Source organism: Muntiacus reevesi, chromosome 3 (assembly GCF_963930625.1).
Source record: "Muntiacus reevesi chromosome 3, mMunRee1.1, whole genome shotgun sequence".
NCBI classification, from domain to species: domain Eukaryota; kingdom Metazoa; phylum Chordata; class Mammalia; order Artiodactyla; family Cervidae; genus Muntiacus; species Muntiacus reevesi.
The window spans coordinates 89,716,969-89,741,358 of record NC_089251.1 but is presented as its reverse complement, the minus strand read 5'-3'; the positions used below and the strand labels follow the sequence as shown (position 1 = coordinate 89,741,358).

The 24,390-nt window shown below is 37.0% G+C and overlaps 1 protein-coding gene across 2 annotated transcripts in view; it reads left to right on the top strand.

Annotated features, from left to right (window-relative positions):
* EXOC6B (exocyst complex component 6B) overlaps positions 1 to 24,390 on the top strand; it is a 669,652-nt gene that overhangs the window by 414,327 nt on the left and 230,935 nt on the right. For both annotated transcript variants that reach the window (XM_065929532.1, XM_065929531.1), the window contains exon 18: positions 4,269 to 4,448. In XM_065929532.1, coding sequence (XP_065785604.1) covers positions 4,269 to 4,448 — 180 coding nt within the window. The remainder of the gene's footprint in view (positions 1 to 4,268; positions 4,449 to 24,390) is intronic.

Sequence of the window (24,390 nt, the reverse complement as noted above, 5' to 3'; positions counted from 1 at the left end):
TATTCATAATAAAACATCTCAGCTAACTTTAATAGGGGTGGGGGGAAATTTCCTCAACTTGATGGAGAACATCTGCATGAGTTCTACAAATAACATAACCTGCTGGTGAGAAACTAGAAACTTTCCTGTTAAAATCATGAAAAAAGAAGACGAGGCTGTTCTTTCGTGCCATTCTTCTTCATTGCTCAGTAAGCCTTGATATCAAAGATGTACAGATTGGGATATTGCTGTTTAGTCACAGTGTCCAACTCTGTGACCCCATGGACTGTCACCCACCAGGTTCCTCTGTCCATGGATTTCCCAGGCAAGAATACTGGAATGGGTTGCCATTTCTTTCTCCAGGGGATCTTCCAAACCAGGAATCGAAGCTGCATCTCTTGCATTGGCAGGCGGGTTGTTTACTACTGAGCCACCAGGGAATACCCTTACAAATTGGGAAGATTGAAAGAAAGCTGATCTCGGTTATAGATGACGTAATTGACAAAGTAGAAAATATAAAAGGATTAACAACAACAAAAAAACTACTGGGAGTAATAAAAGACTGTAACAAGGTTCAGATTATAAAAGTGATATACAAAAGTCCTTTGGTCTGTCTTTGTATCAGTAATGAATAACGAGTTTGTAATTGAAAATGCAGTACTATTTACATTAACATTGAAGTAGGATAAAAATATGTGTAAATATAACAAAATAAACAGTATCTATATGAGGAAATCTTTAAAACCCTGATACAAAGTAGTCAAAAAAGTAAGATCTAAATGAATGGAGATATTTATTTTATAAATATTCATGGATAAGTAGATTTAGTATTTTATGAGTATGTCAGTTCTTTTCAACTTAATCTAAAGATTCAATCCCAGTCCAAATTCCAGCAAATATCATTTTGTGGATATTGACAGATTGTTTCTGAATTTTATATGGGAATGCAGAACACCCAGTACAGCCAACACAATATTGACAGAGAAGAGTGGTGTTCACGAACTGACATTCCTTGACGTTAAGATTTACTGTAAAGCTACAGTAACAAGACGATGTGATAATGGTATTAAAAAAAAAAATTCAGTCAAGGGAACAAAATAGGTAGCCCAGAAATAGATTCACAGAAATATAATCAATTGATTGTTGACATGGAGTAAAGTCAGTTTAATGGAGAAATGAAAGGCTTTTCCATAAATGGTTTTGAAACAACTTGTCATTCACATGCAAAAGAAAAAGAAAGAAATCTAGACACAGGCGTTACACTTCAAAATTGAGTTAAAATTTTGACGGTTTTTCTCCTGAAATTTTTAAACAATTTGATTGGAGGACGATTTCTTTATAAAATGTATTGTTTTCCGCTGTACAGCAATGTGAATCAGCTCTAAGTATACATATATATCACCTGTCTCTTGGGAAAAAAAAGTTTCAGTTTGAATTAAACTCAAGAAAATTTGAGTTAATTGAGTTAAAGATGAACACAAAAGGGATCACAGACTTATAGGTAAAACACAACACAATGAAACTCCTAGAAGGTAATATAAGGGAAAATGTTGGTGACCTTGAGTTTGACTATGAAACTTTTAAGGTGCAACAACCAAAACATGATCCATCAAAGAGAATACTAAGTTGGACTTCATTAAAATGAAAAACAGCTGCTGTAGAAAAGACACTGTTAAGAAAATGAAAAGACAATCAGAAAATATTTGTAAAAGTCGTATCTAATAAATCCAAAAAAATATCTAATAGATTAAAAAAAAAACTGGTAAAGCTCAACAATAACCAAATTTAAAACTAGGTTTAATATGGGTTCACTCTAAAAATGGGTGAAAGATCTGAACAGATATCACACCAGAGCCTGGAAAGGGTATATAAATTAAAACAACAGTTAGATACCATGTAGAGTTCTTAAAATGACTGAAACCCAAAATGGTGACAACAACCTCTAGGGCAGTAGCAGCTTTCTCATTCATTGCTGGTGGGAATGCAAAGTTCAGTTCAGTTGCTCAGTCGTGTCTGACTCTTTGCAACCCCGTGCACTGCAGCAGACCAGGCTTCCCTGTCCGTCACCAACTCCCAGAGCTTGCTCAGACTCATGTCCATTGAGTTGGTGATGCCATCCAGCCGTCTCCTCCGGTAATGCAAAATGGTAATGTTATTTTGGAAGACAGTTTGTCAGTTTCTTACAAGGCTAAACAGAAATAGTCTTACCATGCAATTCATCAGTCATGTTCCTTGGTAAGGGGTGAATTGAAGTCTTAATCCACACGAAAACTTACACATGAATGGCCACAGCAGCATTGCTCATAATTGCCTGCACTTGAAAACTACCAAGATGTCCTTCATTAGGTGAATGAATAGACAAACTGTGATGCATCCTGACAATGGAACATTTTTCAGTGATGAAAAGGAGTGAACTATCAAGCCACAGAAGACCTGGAGGAAAATTAACTGCACGTTGCTAAGTAAAATAAGGCAATTTGAAAAGCTACATACATGATTCTAAGTATAAGACACTCAAGAAAGTTAAAATTTTGGAGAAAGTAAAATGATCAATTATTTCCAAGATTTGGGGGATAAACAAGGTAGGGATAGTCAGAGCATAGTGGATTTTTAGGGCAAGGAAACTCTTCTGTATGATTCTGACTGTAATGGTGAATACATGGTGAATACATGGCATTATCCATTTGTAAGTACCCATAGCATGAATAGTAAAACCTGATGCAAATTATAGACTTTAGTTAATAATAAAATATCAATATTGGTTCATCTGTCGTAACAAATGTTCCACACTAACTCAAGGGTTTTTTAAAATAGGGGAAACAGTAGGAGGGAGACAGGGGTGCAGTATCTGTAAACGCTCTGTACTTTCTGCTCAAATTTTCTTCAAGTCAAAATTTCTAGAAAATAATGTTTATTAAAAGAAAATTTAGTAAAATGGGAATTCAAGGATCATATTAGATTGTCATACAAGTAAGTAAATAAGCAAGTAATCAGAGAAATGTTCTTGTAACTGTTCATATAAGTAAACATAGTCAATGCCTATATCAGAGTATGTAAATACCTTGCAAAATTATGCAGGTATTAAAAAGGTGAAAATGGAGAAGAGGTTATGAATTAGTGTAAAATTTGGAGGCTAGAATTTATAGGACATAGGGACCGACTATGGAAGAATCAGTGGAATCTAATATGTTGCTTAGATCTGTGCCTTGAACTGAAATGAACAGATGAGAGTGGAGATTATAGTTCTTCAAGTCCTGGACCTAGAATAAAATTAAAATTTCTGTGAACCATAATGCAGGAAACAATCAGATATATGTGTCTTTAACAAAAATGGATTTGGACAGAGATAGTGAAAGGCATAGGAAGTGATGAAATCACTCAGCAAAAGTGAGAGGATTAGAGGCCAGAAAAGTAAAAGAAAAACTTTGTCCTGAAAGCCAAAAAAGGAACAGGGTTACAGCAGAGAATGTTTAACAGAGGAAGGTCAAGTAAGATCAGCCTGAAAAATGAATATTAGATATGGTAGCCTGGCGAATTACCCTGGACCAATCTATGTTGATGGATTGTTAGCATATCAGTTTAGACTGTTTTGCCCTAAAAATGTTTTTCTTGGAGCTTTAGTTCCATGACACTTCTTAGCACCTTTTATATGCCACTGTACATCACAACTCTTTTAAATAGGGTTTCTCAAACTTAACTTGATTTAGGAACATTTCTTTGCTATTGTTTAAGCACTTTTCAGGACTATTGTTAATTAGTCCTGAAATTGGTAATTTTTGGAAATGTGTACCCATCTTTGAAGAAACTTCATTATAAAGAATCCAGAAAGGTGGGATAGTAACTAGTGGAAACAAACAGCATTAAATTTGGAACTTCAGGAAACCTATGATAAGGAAAGTGAAGATACTAGCAATTTTAAGAGAGGTTGGTATTGTCAGGAGGGAGGTTCTTGGAATCCTGGAAGAGAAGAGAACAGGATCCTGAGAATGAGTATAGTTTTGATAGTTTGTTTGATAGATGGTTGAGTGTAGTTTGATGTAAAAAGGATGCAGATAGCTGAGGGTAGTGAAGGCAATTTCTTATTTGGTGAATCTAAATAATAGCTTGTCTTGCAGACACAAAATAGAAAAGATTCTACTGAGCTTTTGGAAAAAAGAAAAATTAATGGCGACTATAATATTACTTGATATTCTCAATTATGTTACTTAGTTTGAGATGTTTCCAAGCAGAAATTTCTGCTTTGTTTGTAATGCAATTCTGAATGATTATTAAAATTTCATATTTCATAGGATGCCAGACATGCAGCTGAAGAAGAGATTTACACCAACTTAAATCAGAAGATTGACCAATTCCTGCAGCTGGCTGACTATGACTGGATGACAGGAGATTTGGGCAGCAAAGCCAGTGATTATCTCGTGGATCTCATTGCCTTTCTACGTAGCACCTTTGCTGTATTCACACACCTTCCTGTAAGTGACAGTTGCTTTTATTTTGTCCGTCATATAGAAAAAAGATTTCTGAAAATCTAGGTTGGTGAAAGATGTTTGTTTCTGCTGTAACTAGCTAGGAAGCTATGGGTATAAAATCTCACATTATAATTATCCCTTAACAAGATTTATAGACTTCTTCCATCTTATTCTGAGACTTCTTTTTTTCATTGACATTTGCATTTTGTTTATTCTGGAAATGATTCGTAATATTATGTCTGCTTATCTATCCCTCCTAACTTCAAAGTAATTAGTACAACACGTGATGGATGCCTTGGTGGAAATAAAATAGAAAATTAGGAGTTAGAATTTTAGATATGTATCTTTTAATTCTATAATATCCATTTAATTTTTTTTAACATCCTCAAATTCTCTGGTAAAATTCTCCAAGATTTTTCTAATTTGTCTATCTTTTCTCTATTTTCTTGAGCATATGTATCACAGCCTTTTAAAAATTGAAGTATAATTTATTTGCAGTATTATTTTAGGAACTTCCCTGGTGGTCCAGAGATTAAGATTCCTTGCTCCCAATGCAGGGGGTACGAGTTTGATCCCTCACGGGGAATTAAAGATCCCACATTTCTCACAGCATAGCCAGAAGAAAAGTTAACATTGTATTGGTTTCAACTTTACAGCATAGTGTTTCAGTGTTTTTACAGATTATACTCTAAGATAATGGCTATAATTCCAAATGTGCTATATGGTATATCCTTGTTGCTTATTTGATACACAGTAGTTTGTGTCTCTTAATCCCTTTCTTCTGTCTTTCCCCTTCCTCTTTCCCTCTTGTTTATTGATTCCCTATTGTTTATTGATCTCTGTTTTATTCATTTCTCTCTAATCTTTATTATTCCCTTCCTTCTGATGACTTTGTTTATCTTTTTCTAATTTTTTAAAAAGTGATTGGTTAGGTACTTTATTTGAGGTTTTACTTATTTCTTGAGAAAGGCCTGCACCACTGTACACTTCTCTCTTAGAACTGCTTTCTGCATGCCATAGATTTCTGGACTTTTGTGTTTCCATTTTCCTTTATCACAACTTGTTTTCTGATTTCCTCTTTGATTTCTTCTTCAATTAGTTGGTTTTTTAGTAGGATATAGTCTTCACATTTGTGCTTTTCCCATTTTTCTTCCTGTAATTGATTTCTAATTTTATACAATTGTAATGGGGGAAGATGGTTGATATACTATCTATCTCCTTAAAATTGTTCAGACTTATTTTTTGGCCTAGCATGCGATCTGACCTGGGGAATGTTTCATCTGTACGTGACAAATGTATATTCTGGTACTTTTGGATGAAATGTCCTGTCAATAGCTTTTAACTGTTCAAATGTGTCAGTTAAGACCACTGTTACATGATAAATTTTCTGTTTAGAATGTTTGTTCACTGAGGTAAGGGAGGTGTTGTGTAGTCACTAAGGTGTGTCTGACTCTTTTGCAACCCCATGGGCTATAGTCTGCCAGGCTCCTCTGTCCATGAGATTTCCCAGGCAAGAACACTGGATCAAACTCATGTCTCCTGCATTCGAAGGCAGATTCTCTGCCACTGAGCCACAAGGGAACAAGTGAGGTGTGAAAGTCCCCTTTTGTTATGGTATTATTGTCAGTTTCTCCCTTCAAGTCTGTAAATATTTGCTTCATATATTTAGATACCCTTGGGGTGTGCATATTAATGCATATAATATCCTTGTCTTGTATCGATCCCCTTATCATGGAATAATACCCTTCTTTGTGTTTTGTTATAGCCTTTGTTTTAAAGTCTGTTTCATCTAAAGCAAGTATTGTTACCCTGGGTTTCTTATTATTTCTCTTTGCATGAAATACCATTTTCATTTCCTCACATTCTTTCTATCTGTGTATTTTACTTTGAAGTGAATCTCTTAAGCAGCATGTAGAAGGGTCTTCTCTTTCATTTAATCTGTCACCCTATATCTTTTGATTGGAGCATTTGTCCACTGCTACTTAAAGTAATTATTGATAGGTATATAGTTACTGCCATTTTGTCACTTATTTTCTGATTGTTCTTATAGTTCTTCTCTGTTCATTTTTTCTTCCCTTTGTATCTTCCCTTGTGGTTTTGTTGATTTTTCTATAGTACCAGAGAACTCTATATACCAGAGAACTCTCAGACTGTTTTGAGTTTTTACAATTTGCTCTTTTTTTTTTTCTTTTTTACTGTTTGAATTGGATGATCTCCTTTATTTTACCAGGTCACTTACATGTTCCTCTGTATCATTTACTTTGCTCTTCATTTTTCCTAGTGTGTTTTTAATTTCAACCATTGAATGCCTCATTTCTTATTGGGTCTTTTTAAACAGTTTCTAATTTTTTATTAAAGTTATCACTGTGTAGATATAGTCTGTTCCCTAATTCCGTGAATATTTTTTATAACCAATGGTTTGAATTCTTTATCAGATGAATTATTTATTTATGTTTTATTGTTTTTTCAGGTGTGTTTTCTTGTTCTTTCAGTTGAGAATGGTTCTTCTGCCTTTACGTTTTGCTTAACTTATCTGTTTCCATGAGTTTAGGTGAAAGAGTTACCTGTTGTGATCTTGAAGGGGTGTTCCACGTGGCAGCAACCCGATGTGTGCTGTGTGCGTTTGGTGTGAGAGCTGCATTTGATGGGAAACAAGTCACATTGATAACTTTCCTCAGGGTGTGCTGATAGCATCAGCTTGGTAGAGAGTGAGGCTCCAGAGGGAGGAGCTGAAGTCTGTGCCGGGTGTGAAATGGGGCTTCCCCTTTGCCCAGTGGCCATCAACACCCTATGGGGGTGGGGTCTGATTCCAAATTCCTGGAACAGAAGCCCTGAGGACCTGGCCTGGGCCAGCTCTGTCCCTTTAACTGTGTCTTTCCCCTTTTTTCCACCCTGGGAGCCATACCTGGGTGGTAGGAACTGCTGAAGTCAGTTGGGTCCTTGGGGGCCCTTGGCTTGTGTTGATTATAGGCAGAGGCTTACACTGTCTCTAATGCGCTGCCTGTATGGGATCCCACGTTTGTTTCCCTTACTCTGCTCTGACTCAGCCGCAGGTCCAAGTCCTCTTTGTCCCTCACAGCTGATCACTGCCCTCTGTCCCAGCTCCCCTCCCTGTTCGGGAACCACATTATAGTGTTGTTGCGTGTGTTGACTCAGCGTGTGTCAGGAGGTGAGCTATGCTTGAGTGCCACCATCAGAGATCTGGGTTGCTTGTGATGCTCTGCTTGAGTAAGCATCAACAATGACCCCCCCACCCCAGTCTCCACCAAAAGACCAGGTTGCTTCTGCATCCCAAGATCGAGTTTTCTCCCTGGTCATGACCACCCCAGATTTAATACCCTGCTGAGATGTGGAGTGAATAGCCATGGTGCACTGGCTCAGCTCGGGCTGAGTCACGCACTGAGGTGGTTGTGGGAAACCTGGCAGCCTGTCGAGCTTACCTCTTTCCACGCTGTCTTGGGGTATGAATGTGCTCCTCGTGAGTGGGCTACAGACTTCTCCCTGCCCTCCCAGTAGTGCCAGTGGCCCTCAAACCAGCCAAGAAAGCTTGTCTCTCCTGCACAGGACCCCGGACTTGGGCATCTAATTTATGGCTTTCACTGCTCACTCCCCTGGGCAGCTGTCCACACACGTATTCTCCCTTTTACTCTGAGTCACCTCCCAGGAACACAGGGCCCAACCCCATCATTTTCTTCATCCTTCCTGATTACTTGTGTATTTTTCTTCCAACCTTTTTCCTATTAGGTTTCTTCTGTCAGTTTCCAGTTTGTTTTCAGTGAGAATTTTTTGACTTGTATTTTTGATATTTTCTTGGGGGGATATGAGCTCCATGTTCTCTTAATCCACTGTCTTGATCCTACTCCTCTGAAGTTGTTTTAAAAATATTTATGTACATGTAATTCACTACATGTAATTTACCTACATATTGGTTAGATTTGTTTCTCACTACATGTAATTCACTACATGTAATTCACCTACATATTGGTTAGATTTGTTTCTCACTACATGTAATTCACTACATGTAATTCATCTACATATTGGTTAGATTTGTTTCTCAGTTTTATTGTTGCTGTTATCAGTCATTTGGTCTTATCTCTTCCTATCAATTTTTGGTATATGGTAGACATTATTTTTAAAATATATTTTGATAGATGTTCCAGATAATATCTTCTGCCACCAGAATTGTTTCATCCTTTCCCTTACTAAGTAGTTAAAGTGAGTGGGTCGTTTGTGGTTTGAACTTCATCGCCTTAATCCAATTTTGAACTGATCTGGATTGAGCTTGGGTTGCAGTTGTATTGTACCTTTGGTTTACATTTGTTGCTAGGATGTGGTTCTTCAGAGCTTTTAATGAGAGCCTGGCACATTATTGTCTCTTCAGTACCAAGAGGACTGTGGAAATTTCCACTTTTCATATAAACTTAGCTCTTCAGCTTCCTGCTTTTTACAGTTTTAAAATTTGGCAAGTACCCTGAGTAGGTGCCTTACCCAGATCAGCAATTGCTAACAGTAAAAACTGTGATTGGAGATTGTCGATATCAATTCATTTATCCCTCAAGAACTTTCAAGCTGCCACCTGTGATTCTTATGAACACTCCCACTAGTGAGTTTTTTCTGAAACTTTGTGAAACTGCAGGAAATCTTACTTTGCTTTTGAAAGGTTTTGGCTTAGACCATTATTTTCCTCAGCTGTATAGCTTTAGAATTCAGAAAATGTCTTGAGGAGAAAACTGGCCCTGAGATCTCTAATTTTGGCACTTCAGCCCCATGGAAGCAACAAAAATTCAGTGATTTTTTTTTTTTCACCAGGGCAGTTAGTTACTTTCTGCCTGGACCTAACCCAGATTCTCAGTCTGTTACTACTGCTAGGTTTCTCAAAGGCCTCCAGGGACAACTTCAGATCCTCAGCTCACCTTTAACAGGTCTGCCCTCTTTGTAATTGTATTCCCTTATGTTTTCGTTGCTTCCTTGCCTTCTGGTTTTCTCCAATTTTTTCTTATTACCTTTCCTAATTTCTGGTAGAAGCACTAACCTATTAAAAACTAGGCCATTTAATCTATTTTATCTAGTTTCATCTTGATACCAAAATCAGAGAAAGTAGCCCAAAAGACGAAACTACAAATTAATCTCACAATTATAAAAAATAAACTTAGCAAGTGTATTTCAAAATGTTTCAAGAAAGTAATTTAGCATTAGTATGTAGGATTTACTCAAGAAATGCAGAGATGGTTTGATATTTAAAAATCAGATAATATAATTTATCATAATACTAGGTGAAGGAGATAAAGTATATGATCTTTATATAATTCTAAAAAGATATTGTATAACATCCAGCCTGCTTTTCAAATTTTTTAAAAAAGTTTTAAATACAAGCAATATTATATTTCAATAGCATGATAAAGAGCATGTATATGACATTCAGCAGCCATCAAAGATTTAACGGTGGAACACTAAGAATATTTATTTGCATCAACATCAGAATGGTGAAGACATCTCACCATTACTTTAGATGTTCTATCAAATAAATAGGGTAAAAGAGAAGTAAATTACAAATTTTACAGTGAGCCATGTATCTGATGTTACATTATCCTTCTTATGTTAACATTATCCTTATGTTAGTATTGTGTAATTGGAAAACTCTAGAAAATCAACTGAAAAATAATCAGGACCAATAAAACTTTTGGTTACAGAGTACACATAGAAAACAGGTCATCTTCTCTTAACCTTTGCAGTACCTTCCTGGAAAATATTGTCCCAAAAGTATCCTATTTGCCATTGATGCTTATTATATAAGGTCTCTGTGAGTATATTTAACAAGTCATATGTAGCATCAGTGTGGAAAACATGTCACAGAATAATTTAAAAGATACTTCATTATGATCAGATATATGCAGGGTTCTATGATGAGAAAACAAGGATCATGGCATCTGGTTTCATCATTTCATGGCAAATAGATGGGGAAGCAATGGAAATAGTGAGAGACTTTTCTTGGGCTCCAAAATCACTGCAGATGGTGGCTGCAGCCATGAAATTAAAAGACACTTGCTCCTTGGAAGAAGAGCTATGATGAATCTAGACAGTGTATTAAAAAGTGGAGACGCCATTTTGCTGACAAAGGTCCATACAGTCAAAGCTATGGTTTTTCCAGTAGTCATGTGTAGATGTGAAAGTTGGACCATAAAGATGGCTGAGTGCTGAAGAAGTGATGCTTTCAAACTGTGGTGTTGGAAAAAGCTTCTGAGAGTCCCTTGGACAGCAAGGAGATCAAACCTGTCAATCCTAAAGGAAATTAACCCTGAATATTCATTGGAAGGACTGATGCTGAAGCTGAAGCTCCAGTACTTTGTCCACCTATGTGAAGAGCCAGCTAATTGGAAAAGACCCTGATGCTGGGAAAGATTGAAGGCAGGAGGAGAAGGAGACAACAGAGGATGAGATGGCTGCATGGTATCACTGATTCAATGGACATGAGTTTAAGCAAACTCTCGGAGATGGTGAAGGACAGGGAAACCTGGCATGCTGCAATCCATGGGGTCGCGAAGAGTCTAACGCAACTGAGTGATGGAATAGCAACAAGGATGAGAATAGTAGTTTTTCCGAAATTTAGTGAATACCAAGTAAATTTAATGGTGGTGGGTTATCTTAACTAAATAATTCTACAATTCATTCAGAGACAAAAATGGACAATATTTGACAAAAAAAAAATTATGGAAAAGAAAATTAATGAGTGTAGTCCCTTTGAATATAGAAATGTTATTATTAATAAAAATAATTAGTATCCCTCCTGCACAGGACTGGACTGATAGAATAAAGGAATACTTAAAGAAAATATCTATAAATGTTTCAAAGAATAAGTAAGATTTAGTATGTGATACAAATGGCATTTAGAAATTGCTGTTACCAAAACTGTCTGCTTGTTGGGTAAAAAGAATATTAAGTCTATACCTCATATATCAAAATGAATCCTAGATCAAATGCATGTTCATATTTTTAAAAAGAAAGAAACTATGGGAAAACCAATAAAAATATTAGTGAATATTTCTATAATCTGAAAGTGACTTACTATCATAAGGATGACACCAAAGACTGAAATCATTAAGGAAAAGGTTAATAATTTGACTCCATCAATGTATGACAAAACCCACTGAAAAAAATAAAAAGAAATTAAAAAAAAAATAATAATTTGACTCCAGAAAATTATTTATAATGTGCCTAAAAGGTATTAGTTAGAAAATAGAATGTAAGATTATTAGTAAAAACATTTACAGTAAATATTCCCAAAGGTTAATATCTATAATGTATAACAATATAGCACATTCTTTCAGTTTTAATCAGAGGAAGATACAACTTGAAGAAGAATTTGTAAAAGTTGTATTAAGGCAATCAGAAGAGGAGAAAAATCAAAGACTAATAATAACATGAACAAAGCATATAATTCTAATAATGACTATATATATATATAGTGGGATATTTTTGCCTATAAATTTGCCAAATGTAAATAAGAAATGATAACCTTCAGTATTTGTGATTACTATTTCAGGAAATACGTTTTCTGATACATTGCTGGTAGGTGTATAAATTGGTATAGTCTTCTTAGTACTTAATTTTTCAGTGTCTCTCATAAATGTTTTAAAATTTGTGTACCTACTATGCTGAAATCCTATTTATAGAAATCTAGCTTAATGAAATTCCCTTCATGGCTTACAGCCTTGATGTGATGGAGTGATTTGTGTAACTCACTGAAGCTATGAGCCATGCCATACAGGGCCACCTAAGACGGATGGGTCATAGTGAAGAGTTCTGACAAGTTGTGGTCCACTGGAGGAGGAAATAGCAATCCACTCCAATATTCTTGCCTGGAGAACGCTATGGACAGTATAAAAAGGCAAAAAGATGACACTGGAAGATGAGCCTCCTATGTTGGAAGGTGTCCAGTATGCTACTGGGGAAGAAAGGAAAAGAAAGTGAAGAAAAAGAAAGCGAAGGAAAGTGTTAGTTGCTCAGTTGTGTCTGACTCTGTTCTCATGGACTGTAGCCCAGCAGACTCCTCTGACCATGTAATCCTCCAGGCAAGAATACCAGAGTGGGTAGCCATTCCCTTCTCCAGGGTTTCTTCCCAACCAGGGATTGAACCCAGATCTTGTGCATTGCAGGTGGATTCTTTACTATCTGAGCCATCAGGGAATCCCTGGGAAAGAGCTGAGGGCAATTACTAATAGCTCCAGAAAGAATGAGGTGGTTGGGACAAAGCAGAAATGACACTCAGTTGTGGTTGTGTCTGGTGGTGAAAGTAAAGTCTGATTCTGTAAGGAAAAATATTGCATAGGAACCTGGAATGTTAGGTCCATGAATCAAGGTAAATTGCACATGGTCAAACAGGACATGGCAAGAGTGGACATTGACATCTTAGGAATCAGTGAATTATTAATAAAATGGACAAGAATGGGAAAATTTAATTCACATGACCATTATATCTACAATTGTGGGCAAGAATGCTTTAGAAGAAATGGAGAAGCTCTCATAGTCAACTAAAGAGTCTGAAAGGCAATATTTGGTTGCAACCTCAAAAATTACAGAATGATCTTAGTTCATTTTCAAGGCAAACCAGTCAACATCTTAGTAATCCAAGTCTATGCCCCCACCACTGATGCTTAAAAAGTTAATATTGACCTGTTCTATAAAAGCCGACAATACCTTCTAGAACTAACACCAAAAAAAGATGTCCTTTTTATCATAGGAGATTGGAATACAAAATAGGAACTCAAGAGATACCTGGAATAACAGGCAAGTTTGGCCTTAGCATACAAAATGAAGTGGGGCAAAGACTAGCAGAATGTTGCCAAGAAAGCACATTGGTCATAGCAAATACTGTTGTCCAGCAGCCCAAAAGATGACTCTACACCTGGACATCATCAGATGGTCAATACTGAAATCAGATCAATTCTTTTCTTTGCAGCCAAATATGGAGAAGCTCTATGCATGGTTGTGTGCTTACTAAGTTGCTTTAGTTGTGTCTGACTCTGTGCTACCCTATGGACTGTAACCTGCTAGGCTCCTCTGTCTATGGGATTCCCAGGCAAGAATACTGGAGTGGGTTGCCATGCCCTCCTTAAGGGAATCTTCCAGACCCAAGGATTGAATCCGAGTCTCTTTCATCTCCCGTATTGGCAGGCAGGTTCTTTACCACTAGTGACACATGGGAAGCCCTGGGAAGGCTCTATACAGTCAGCAAAAACAAGAACTTCAGCTGACTGTTGTTCATATCGTGAGCTCCTTATTGCAAAATTCAGGCTTAAATTGAAGAAAGTAGGGAAAACCACTAGCCATTCAGGTATCACCTAAATCAAATCCCTAATGACTGCACTATGGAGGTGATTAATAGATTCACAGGATTAGATTTGGTAGGCAGAGTGCCTGAGAAAGTATGGATGGAGGTTGTAAAGGAGGCAGTGACCAAAACTGTCCCACAGAAAAAGAAACGCAAGAAGGCAAAGTGGTTGTCTGAGAAGGCTTTGAAAATACCTAAGGAAAGAAGCAAAAGGCAAGAGAGAAAGGGAAAGATACACCCGACTGAATGCAGAGTTCCAGAGAATAACAAGGAGGGATAAGAAGGCCTTCTTAAAGGAACAATGCAAAGAAATAGAGGAAAACAATATAATGGGAAAGACTAGAGATTTCTTCAAGGAAATTGGCAATATCAAGGAAGCATTTCAGGCAAGAATGGGCATGATACAAGACAGAAATGGTAAGGACCTAACAGAAGCAGCAAAGCTTAAGAAGAGATGGCAAGATATACAAAAGAGCTATACAAAAAAGGTCTTAATGACTGGGATAACCATGATGGTGTGGTCACTCACCTAGAATTGGACATCCTGGAGTATGAAGTCAAGTGGGCCTTAGGAAGCATTACTATGAACAAAGCTACTTGCAATGATGGAATTCCAGCTGAGCTATTTAAAATCCTAAAAGACTATGCTGTTAAAGTGCTGAATTCAGTATGCCAGCAAGTTTGGAAAATTCTATGGTGGCCACAGGACTGGAAGAAGTCAGTTTTCATTCCAATCCCAAAGAAGAGCAATACCAAATAAAGTTCAAACTAGCATACAGTTGCACTGATTTCACACGCTAGCAAGGTTATGCTCAAAATCCTTCAAGCTAGAATTTAGAAGTACATGAACTGAGAACTTTTGGATGTATAAGCTGTGTATAGAAAAGGCAGAGGAACCAGAGATCAAATTGCCAACATTTGCTTAATCATGGAAAAAGCAAGGGAATTCCAAGAAAACATCTACTTTTGCTTCACTGACTATGCAAAAGCCTTTGACTGTGTGAATTACAACAAACTATGGAAAATTCTTAAAGAGATGGATATACCAGACCACCTTACTTGCCTCCTGAGAATCCTGTATGCAGGTCAAAAAGCAACAGTTTGAACTGGACATGGAACAATGGGCTGGTTCAAAATTGGGAAAGTAGTATGACAAGGCTGTATATTGTCAGGCTGCTTATTTAACTTATATACAGAGTACATCATGCAAAATGCCAGGCTGGATGAATCACAAGCCGGAATTGAGATTGCTGGGAGAAATATCAACAACCTGAGATGTATAGATGATACCTCTAATGGCAGAAATTGAGGAGGAACTAAGGAGCCTCTTGATAAAGGTGAGAGAGGAGAGTTAAAAAGCTGGCTTAAAACTCAACATTCAAAAAACTAAGATCATGGTATCTGATCCCATCACTTCATAGCAAGTAGGAGGGGAAAAAGTGGGAGCAATAGCAGATTTTATTTTCTTGAGCTCCAAAATCACTGTGGACAATGACAGCAGCCATGAAATTAAAAGACGCTTGCTCCTTGGAAGAAAAGTTATGACAAACCTAGACAGAATATTAAAAAGCAGAGACATCACTTTGTTGACAGAGGTAAGGTTTTTAATATAGTCAAAGGTAAAGTTTTTCCAACAAATTATATATGAATGTGAGAATTGGACTCTAAAGAAGGCTGAGTGCTAAAGAATTGATGTTTTCGAATTGTGGTGCTGGAGAAGACTCTTGAGAGTCCCTTGGACTGCAATGAGAAGGAAATCAAGAGTGAATATTCATTGCAAGGACTGATGCTGAAGCTGAAGCTCCAATACTTTGGCCACCTGATGAGATGAGCTGACTCATTGGAAAAGACCCTGATGCTGGGAAAGTTTGATGACAAAAGGAAAAGGGGGCAGCAGATGATGAGATGGTTAGATAGCATAAATGACTCAATGGACATGAATTTGAGCAAACTCAGGGAGATAGTGGAGGACAGGGGAGCATGCGTGTTGCAGTCCATGGAGTCACAAAGAGTCAAAAACTACTTAGTGACTGAACAACAACAAAAAGAAAGTTAATGAAATAATCATGGATGTATTATAAAATTCAGATATAAATATGCTCACCATTGCATTATCTTTAAAGGACTTCCCTGGTGGCTCAGACTGTAAAGTGTCTGCCTACAATATGGGAGACCTGGGTTCAGTCCCTGGGTTGGGAAGATCTCTTAGAGAAGGAACTGGCAACTCTTTCCAGTATTCTTGCCTGAAAATTCCCAGGGACAGAGGAGCCTGGTGGTTTACAGTCCCCGGGGTCGCAAAGAGTTGGACATGACTGAGCGACTTCACTCACTTTGTATAGTAAAAGGTTGGGAATAAATTAAAAGTCTAGTAACAGATGTACTAGCTAAATAAATTATTATATATTCACATAATGTGATATCAGTGATTCATTAAATTAATGTAAATTATATTTACTTATTTAAAAATATGTTATTTGTCTCTTAATTTGAAAATTGAGATTACTTTCCAAACTGATTGGAGAGAAGATGAAGTTCAATGATGTTTTTGATTTTAACTCCAGATTACTCTTTTATTCTTAGATAAAGAAGACTATAATCAAAAAAGGGAGGACATCTCTGCAGTCTGGTTGTTAGTACTTGGCACCTTCCTTGCCGGGGCCCAGTTTCAGTCTCTATTCAGGGAACTAAGATTTTGTTAGCCTCATAGGGTGACCAAAAAAACCGCCAAAATATAAACAAAAAACTGTAACAGTATGATCTCATTTTTATTAACATAATAATAGGAACATTATCCACTATTCATTGATACTAATGTGTTATAAAATACATTGATATTAATGTGTAATAAAAACCTAGAATTAAATTACTCTCTAGTTTAACTGTACTCTATAGTCTGTGACTTTTCCCTTTTGTTTATCTGTATTAAAAGTTTTTTTTTTTCCCCCATCATGAAACGTTTATAATCCTGGGTTGGTGGAAGGTCATGTTTAGAATCTATCTCAATATATTTTATTATTCTCTATCTCAAGATTGTTTTTTGATAATTAATTTATATTAAAATATTTTTATTGATGAAGCATTATTTTAAATGTGTTTCATATTTCAGTAGGAAAGTGGCCAGCAGTATTTTGGTCATTATGTCTCCCCCAGTACTGTACAATTCTTTGACTAAGATTTTAGAGTATCATAAGGTAAAAATGCAATATGCCATGTTGTTCTTGGTGACCAAATCATGTCCAACTCTTTGTGACCCCCATGGACTGTAGCCCACCAGGCTCCTCTGTCCATGGGAATTCTCCAGGCAAGAATCCTAACGTGGGTTGCCATGCCCTTCTCCAGGGGATCTTCTCAACCTAGGGATCAAACGCAGGTCTCCTACATTGCAGGTGGATTCTTTATGGTCTGAGCCACCAGGGAACCCAAAGAATATTCTAGTGGGTAGCCTATCCCTTCTCCATGGTAGACCCAAGAATCGAACCAGGCCTCCTGCATTGCAGACAGATTCTTTACCAACTGAGCTACTGGGGAAGCCCCCAAAATACAATACTTCTAGTCAAAACCATGCTGTATAGGTGTTCTCTGTGTCCAAATTTCTTTTTATTTTCTGTTTTTAAAATGTAACAAACAACTTATACTAAGTGTTATTGTTCATACATGTCGTATAATACAGTGGTTGTATATATACAGTAACTATCATTTGTCAATACCATACTTACTTCAATGTCCAGGCCATTTAGAAGTAGTACTTTGAATTAAATTCATGTTTGTCTAACTACAAGTACACACTTTTTCCACTTGTGGAGTTGTAATGTTTGTTATACGACTATATTGTAAGTATTTAATTGAAGGTATTTTTTTCATTTTTGTTTATTCTGAGGTACCATTGCTTCCTAAATATTATACAGTAACCTCTCAGTGTAGATTCAGTTGATCCTACCGTTCATAATCACCTTACCACTTACCACTAATAATTGAACTCAGGTAGTTCAGAATCTTGAATCATCAGTATCACTTTCATAATTGCCCTATTTTTGTCTTGTCTAATATAGAGATGTCTTACTGAAGCCATACTTTAAAAACTTAGTCATACTGACCAACTTTGTATTCAATAAAATCAAATTAGTGTGATTTTATAAAACTACCCCTTGTTCTGATTTTTCAGAGATCACTCCGCATTTATGTTCATGTTCCCAGCATGCTAGATAACTTCTTTGTGGAACTAGGAAAGGAGCTAGATATTTCTGAGAAAGTACCAGAGTCATTTGTCTTTTCATAAATATAAATACTTCTTTTCATTTAATAAATTCCCTGACAAGAGTGACTCTATGTCAAAGAGGGATTGAATGATATGAAATATGGATATGGAAAGAACTATAAAGAAAAAAAGCAAAGACTGTCTTGTTCTTTTATACATTGAAATCCCCAGTATTTCTTAGTTCTCAAAGATGTTTTATCACCACAATAGCAACAAAGCTAAAGGGTGTGTCAGTGACTGACTGGGTGTGTGGTGGGGAGGGGAGATGATGTCCTAGATTAGATTTATTAAATGGTGAATGATCAGGGGAAAATTATTGAAATTTGCAGCTATTGTCTCATTGAAATTTTGATGACCGAGGTAGCTTACCTCTTTTCACATGTATTGTATCGTGTGTGTGCTCAGTCATGTCTGATTCTTTGTGGCCCCATGGACTGTAGCCCACCAGGCTCCTCAGCCCATGAAATTTTCCAGGGAGAATACTGGAATGGGTTGCCACTTCCTACTCCAGGGGATTTTTGCTGACCCAGGGATCAAACCCACCTCTCTTGAGTCCCCTGCATTGGCAGATGGATTCTTTACCACTGAGCCACCTGGGGATGATTTGTGGGTACCTCCAACCTCTTCACAGAGAAGGCAATGGCACCCCACTCCAGTACTCTTGCCTGTAAAATCCCATGGATGGAGCAACCTGGTAGGCTGCAGTCCATGGGGTCACTAAGAGTTAGACGTGACTGAGTGACTTCACTTTCACTTTTCACTCTCATGCATTGGAGAAGGAAATGGCAACCCATTCCAGTGTTCTTGCCTGGAGAGTCCCAGGGACAGGGGAGCCTGGTAGGCTGCAGTCCACGGGGTCACTAAGAGTCAGACGTGACTGAGTGACTTCACTTTCACTTTTCACTTTCATGCATTGGAGAAGGAAATGGCAACCCACTCAAGTGTTCTTGCCTGGAGAGTCCCAGGGACAGGGGAACCTGGTGGGCTGCCGTCTATGGGGTCGCACAGAGTCGGACACGACTGACATGACTTAGCAGCAGTAGCAGCCTACCTCTTCATGAGACAGCCACAAATCAGTTATAGTAAGATTTTCCACAGTTAGACTTCTAAAATGTTGCTGTGTCCTTTTAATTAACCAATGAGGTAAATACACAAGTATTTTTTCAGCCTCCAGTTGTATAATTTACACTTGCATGCATAGCTACTCATTTTGCATGCTCAGCATAAGAACTTTTGAGAGTTTATCCTTGTTGTTCTGATAATTATCTTTCAGAAATGCTTGAGAGAGAGTAAATACTGTCTCAAGTAACAGACCCAGAGGAGGGAATCTTGAATTAGTTTTCTCTGTCTGCTGTTAATGTTAATTTTATGACCTGGGGCAAGATCTCTCTTAACCCACCTTGGTTTGCCTTAGTTTCTTTGTCTGAAAATACAGTGATACCTGTCCTTGGTCATCCTTCCTTGGCAGTTACTTGATGGGTCATCTTTAAGGGCAAGTTATTTTCTACGTGCAAGTTCCTGAAATTCTTCTAAAATCCGTTAAAAACAGACATTCCTCTCAGCACACATGGATGGATCTAGTGATTATCATACCATGTGAAGTAAGTTGTCAGAGAAGGACAAATATCATATGATACAGGTTGTACATGGAATCTAATTTAAAGAAAAGATACAAATGAACTTATTTCCAAAGATACAAATGAACTTGTAGATATCAGAAACAAACTTAGGACTACCACAGGAGAACCTTTGGGGGGAGGAGTGAATCGGGAATTGGGGTGAGCACATGCATACTACTGTATGTAGTATAGGAAGCCAGCAAGGGTCTTCTGTATAGCACAAGGAACCCTACCGAACGTACTCTGATAATGTACCTGTATAAGAAATAGATCTAAAAGGAATGAACATACGTATATATACAACTGAATCACCTTGCTGCACACCAGAAACTAATAATGCGTTATAAATCAGCTATGAGTGTGTGTGTGTTATTAAGTCACTGCAGTCATGTCTGACTCTTTGCGACCCTATGGACAGTAGCTCACCAGGTTTCTCTGTCCTTGGGATTCTCCAGGCAAAAATGCTGGAGTGGATTACCATGCCCTCCTCCAGGGGCTCTTCCTGACCCAGGGGTTGAACCCACGTCTCTTATGTCTCCTGCATTGGCAGGGAGGTTCTTTACCACTAGCGCCACCTGAGAAGCCCAAATAAAATATTAAAAACCTTCATTACTGAATTGAAAAGGAAAAATAAGATAAGTCCAAATACATTAAAGATCACAGTAAATGTGAAACTAGTACAATTTCCTTTTCAACTTACAGATTGTCAAATTGACTTTATGTCAGAATTTGGCTTTGTGTGGTTTACAAGAATAAACAAATAAAGCAGAATAGAAAAATGCAAAATAAGTGTGAGCAATAGTCTTGGCTAGGAGCAGAAGAGATTAAGAAGAGGTGGCAAAAATACACAGAAGAAATGTACAATAAAGGTCTTAATGACCTGGATAACCACTATGGTGTGGGTACTCACCTAGAGCCAGACATCCTGGAATGTGAAGTCAGGTGGGCCTTAGGAAGCATTACTACCACAAACAAAGCTACTGGAGGTGACAGAACTCCAGATAAACTATTTAAAAGTCCTAAAAGTTGATGCTTTTAAAGTGCTGCACTCAATATGCCAGCCAATATGGAAAACTCAGCGATGTCCACAGGAATGGAAGAGTTGTTTTCTTTCCAATCCCAAAGAAAGGCAATGCCAAAGAATGTTCAAGGTACTGTACAATCATTTTCATTTCACATGCTAGCAAGTTAATGCTCAAAATCCTGCAAGCTAGGCTTCAACAGTATGTGAACTAAAAACTTCCAGATGTACAAGCTGGATTTAGAAAAGGCAAAAGAACCAGATATCAAGTTGCCAACATCCACTGGACCGTATGAAAAGCAAGAGAATTCCAGAAAAACATCTACTTCATTGACTGCACCAAAGCCTTTGACTGTTTGGATCACAACAAACTGTGGAATGGTTACAACCGGACGTGGAACAATAGAATGGTTCAAAATTGCAAAAAGAGTACATCAAGGCTATATATTGTCACCCTGCTTGTTTAACTTCTGTGCAGAATACATCATGCAAAATGCTGGGCTGGATGAATCACAATCTGCAATCAAGAGTGCTAGGAGAAATATCAATAACCTCAGATATGCAGATGATCCAACCCTAATGGTAAAAAGGAATTAAAGAGCCTCTTGATGAAAGGAGAGTGGAAAAGCTGGCTTAAAACTAAAAAAAAATTCAAAACCACAGATATGTCATCCAATCCCATTACTTCATGGCAAATAGATGGGGAAACAATGGAAACAGTGGCAGATTTGATTTTCTTGGGCTTCAGAATCACTGCAAATGGTGACTGCAGCCATGAAACTGCTCCTTGGGAAAAAAGCTATGACAAATTTAGACAACTTATTAAAAAACAGAGACATAACTTTGCCGACTAAGGTCCATATAGTCAAAGCTGTGGTTTTTCCAGTAGCCATGTATGGATGTGAGAGTTGGACTATAAAGAAGGCTGAGCACTGAAGAATTGATGTTTTTGAACTGGGGTGCTGGAGAAGACTCTTGAGAGTCCCTTGGACAGCAAGGAAATCAAACCAGTCCATCCTAAAGGAAATCAACTCCGAATATTCATTGGAAGGACTGATGCTGAAGCCGGGGGTCCAATACTTTGACCACCTGATGTAAAGAGCCCACTCACTGGAAAAGATCCTGATGCTGGGAAAAATTGAGGGCAGGAGGAGAAGGGACTGCAGAGGATGGGATGGTTGGAAGGCAGCCCCAACTCAATAGACATGAGTTTGAGCAAGCTCCTGGAGATAGTGAAGGACAGGGAAGCCTGGTGTGCTACAGTTCATGGGATCACAAAGAATCGAACACAACTTACTGACTCAACACCACCACCAAGACAAACAAATCATATATAGCAGTATTAACATTATATGGTTAGCAGACATTTTGTCCGGTCCGAAATGTTCATAAGAAGTTAGGATCATGACAGAAAGTTTAGATATTTGGTCCTATTCAAAATCACTTTGCATGCCTGTGGGCATTTTGAATAGGACCAAATTTCAGAGACCTTCTGGCGTCAACCAAATGTATTACAGACATTTTGGACAATACCAAATGTCCTACAAGGCATTATATAAAATAGAAGTTAAGACAGACAACCTGAAAACTAGATAAAATAGGTATGTAATTAGTATAAAAAATTACACTACCAGGCAGATTGAAGGGAAAAACCATATATTCAAAGAAGTATTGAAAGGAATAATATTTTAACATGAAGTTAACAATTTAACTTTGACTATATAGTCATTCCTAATAGAAGCTGAACAAACTAATATTAGACTGAAACTTTTGTCAATTTAATGGTTGCTCTCTATCAGAGACTTGGAAAAAACATCATGTTTAATGATGAAACACTAAAATCAGTCTCGTTATGCCAGACCAAAGAAATAAAAAGACTGTTATCACCACTGCCAGTCAGTGTTTTCAGGGGATCCAAACCAATGCAGTAAGACAAGAAAAATAATCAGCAGTAGGACTGTTGGAAAACAAGTGAGAAAGCTTGAGTATGCAAACAGTGTGATTATGTAAAACAGTCCTAAGATAACAATTGCAAACCTACCGGAATTGACGAGAGTTTAATAAAAATGACTGATTACAGTATTAGAAATCATATTCTTCAGCTTTTCTGTGCCTTATAACATACTACAAAATGTAGTGAAAACGGTTTGCATTAACAACTGCCAGAAAAATAGTAAAATAGTTTCAAATATACATGACAAGGGGATTCCCTAGTAGCTCAGATGGTAAAGTGTCTGCCTGCAGTGCAGAAGACGCAGGTTCAATCCCTGGGTCGGGAAGATCCCCTGGAAGAGGAAATGGCAACCCACTCCAGTACTCTTGCCTGGAAAATCCTATGGATGGAGAGCCTGGTAGTCTACCATCCGTGGGGTCACAAAGAGTCGGACACAACTGAGAGACTTCGTACATAACAAGAAGTATGTTAGACTTATAGGCGGAAACTCTGAAAGTTTAATGAGGGGATCACTAGAAAACCAGACTAATAACAGGAACACATTGTTCCTGGACAGAAAGGTTTGGGATATGAAATAGCTAGAGTATAAAGCAGTAATAACTAAAACAGTAATGTATACTAATAGAAAAGAGAACAATGACGTAGAATGGGAACCAAAATTATTTTAAAGTGCCTCATAAAATTGAAGTTTGTGTATGATATAAGATACTACATAATAGAGATAATTCTAGATAAAGACTGAGGAAATATTTATAATAAATATAGCAAAGATTAATAAGTAAATCTTATAAATTTTTAAGAATAAACTTAATAGAAAAATGGGAAAGTATATGAATAAATATTTTACTAAATGATTGGTAATAAGTGAAAAGAGATTCAGTCCTTACTTTAGAAAAATTGAGTTTAAAATCATAGTAATACATATTTTTCCTGTCATATTAGCATAAATGGTAAAGATTGATAAAGTACAGGAAAACCAACTCTTTCATGTATTTTTGGTGATAAGCTCTTTTGCGGCACAATGTGACAGTATCTAGCAAAACTGTTAAGTACATACTCAGAGTCAGCAATTCCATCTTATACTCATAAATGAACATCAGTATATAAAAATATTCATCATAACAGTGTTATATAAAAAATTGAAAAGAATCCAATTGCTCATTAATAGGGGGCTTATAAAGTAAATTATAGTGAGTACTGTATTAAATACTTAGACTAATATTTAGTCTTTTAAAATAAAGCAATGATGTGATAAGTTGCTATTTGAAAATTTAAGTTGCAGAGCAATAGATACATTATGACTTTATGTTTTAAGAAAAGATACATGTGCTTGTGCAAATGTATGAAAATGTATAAAAGCTGTTAGGGACCTCTCTAGAAGAAAGTTTTTTCAGTGGGTATATGTGAAGAAGGACTTACACATTTTGCTCTATTAAATTCTTAATTATTTTGAGTCTTTTATAGTGATAGTGTAATGAAAAATTAGAAGAAAAATGTGCAAATGACAAAAAGATACACAAAGTACAATAAGTAAACTTATTTGCACTCATAATTATAGAAATACATGTAAAAACAGTGAGATTTTTCATGTATCATATAAGGAAAGGTTGAAAAGAACTCAGTCTTGGGAAGGTTGTGACCAAAATAGGGCCTGATACACCATAGATTAGAATATAATTTGACTTATCATATTATGAAGTCAGTTGACTTCATCTAATAAAATTCTATTTTTTTATTTAGCAATCTCATTCTGATATATTACTTTAAA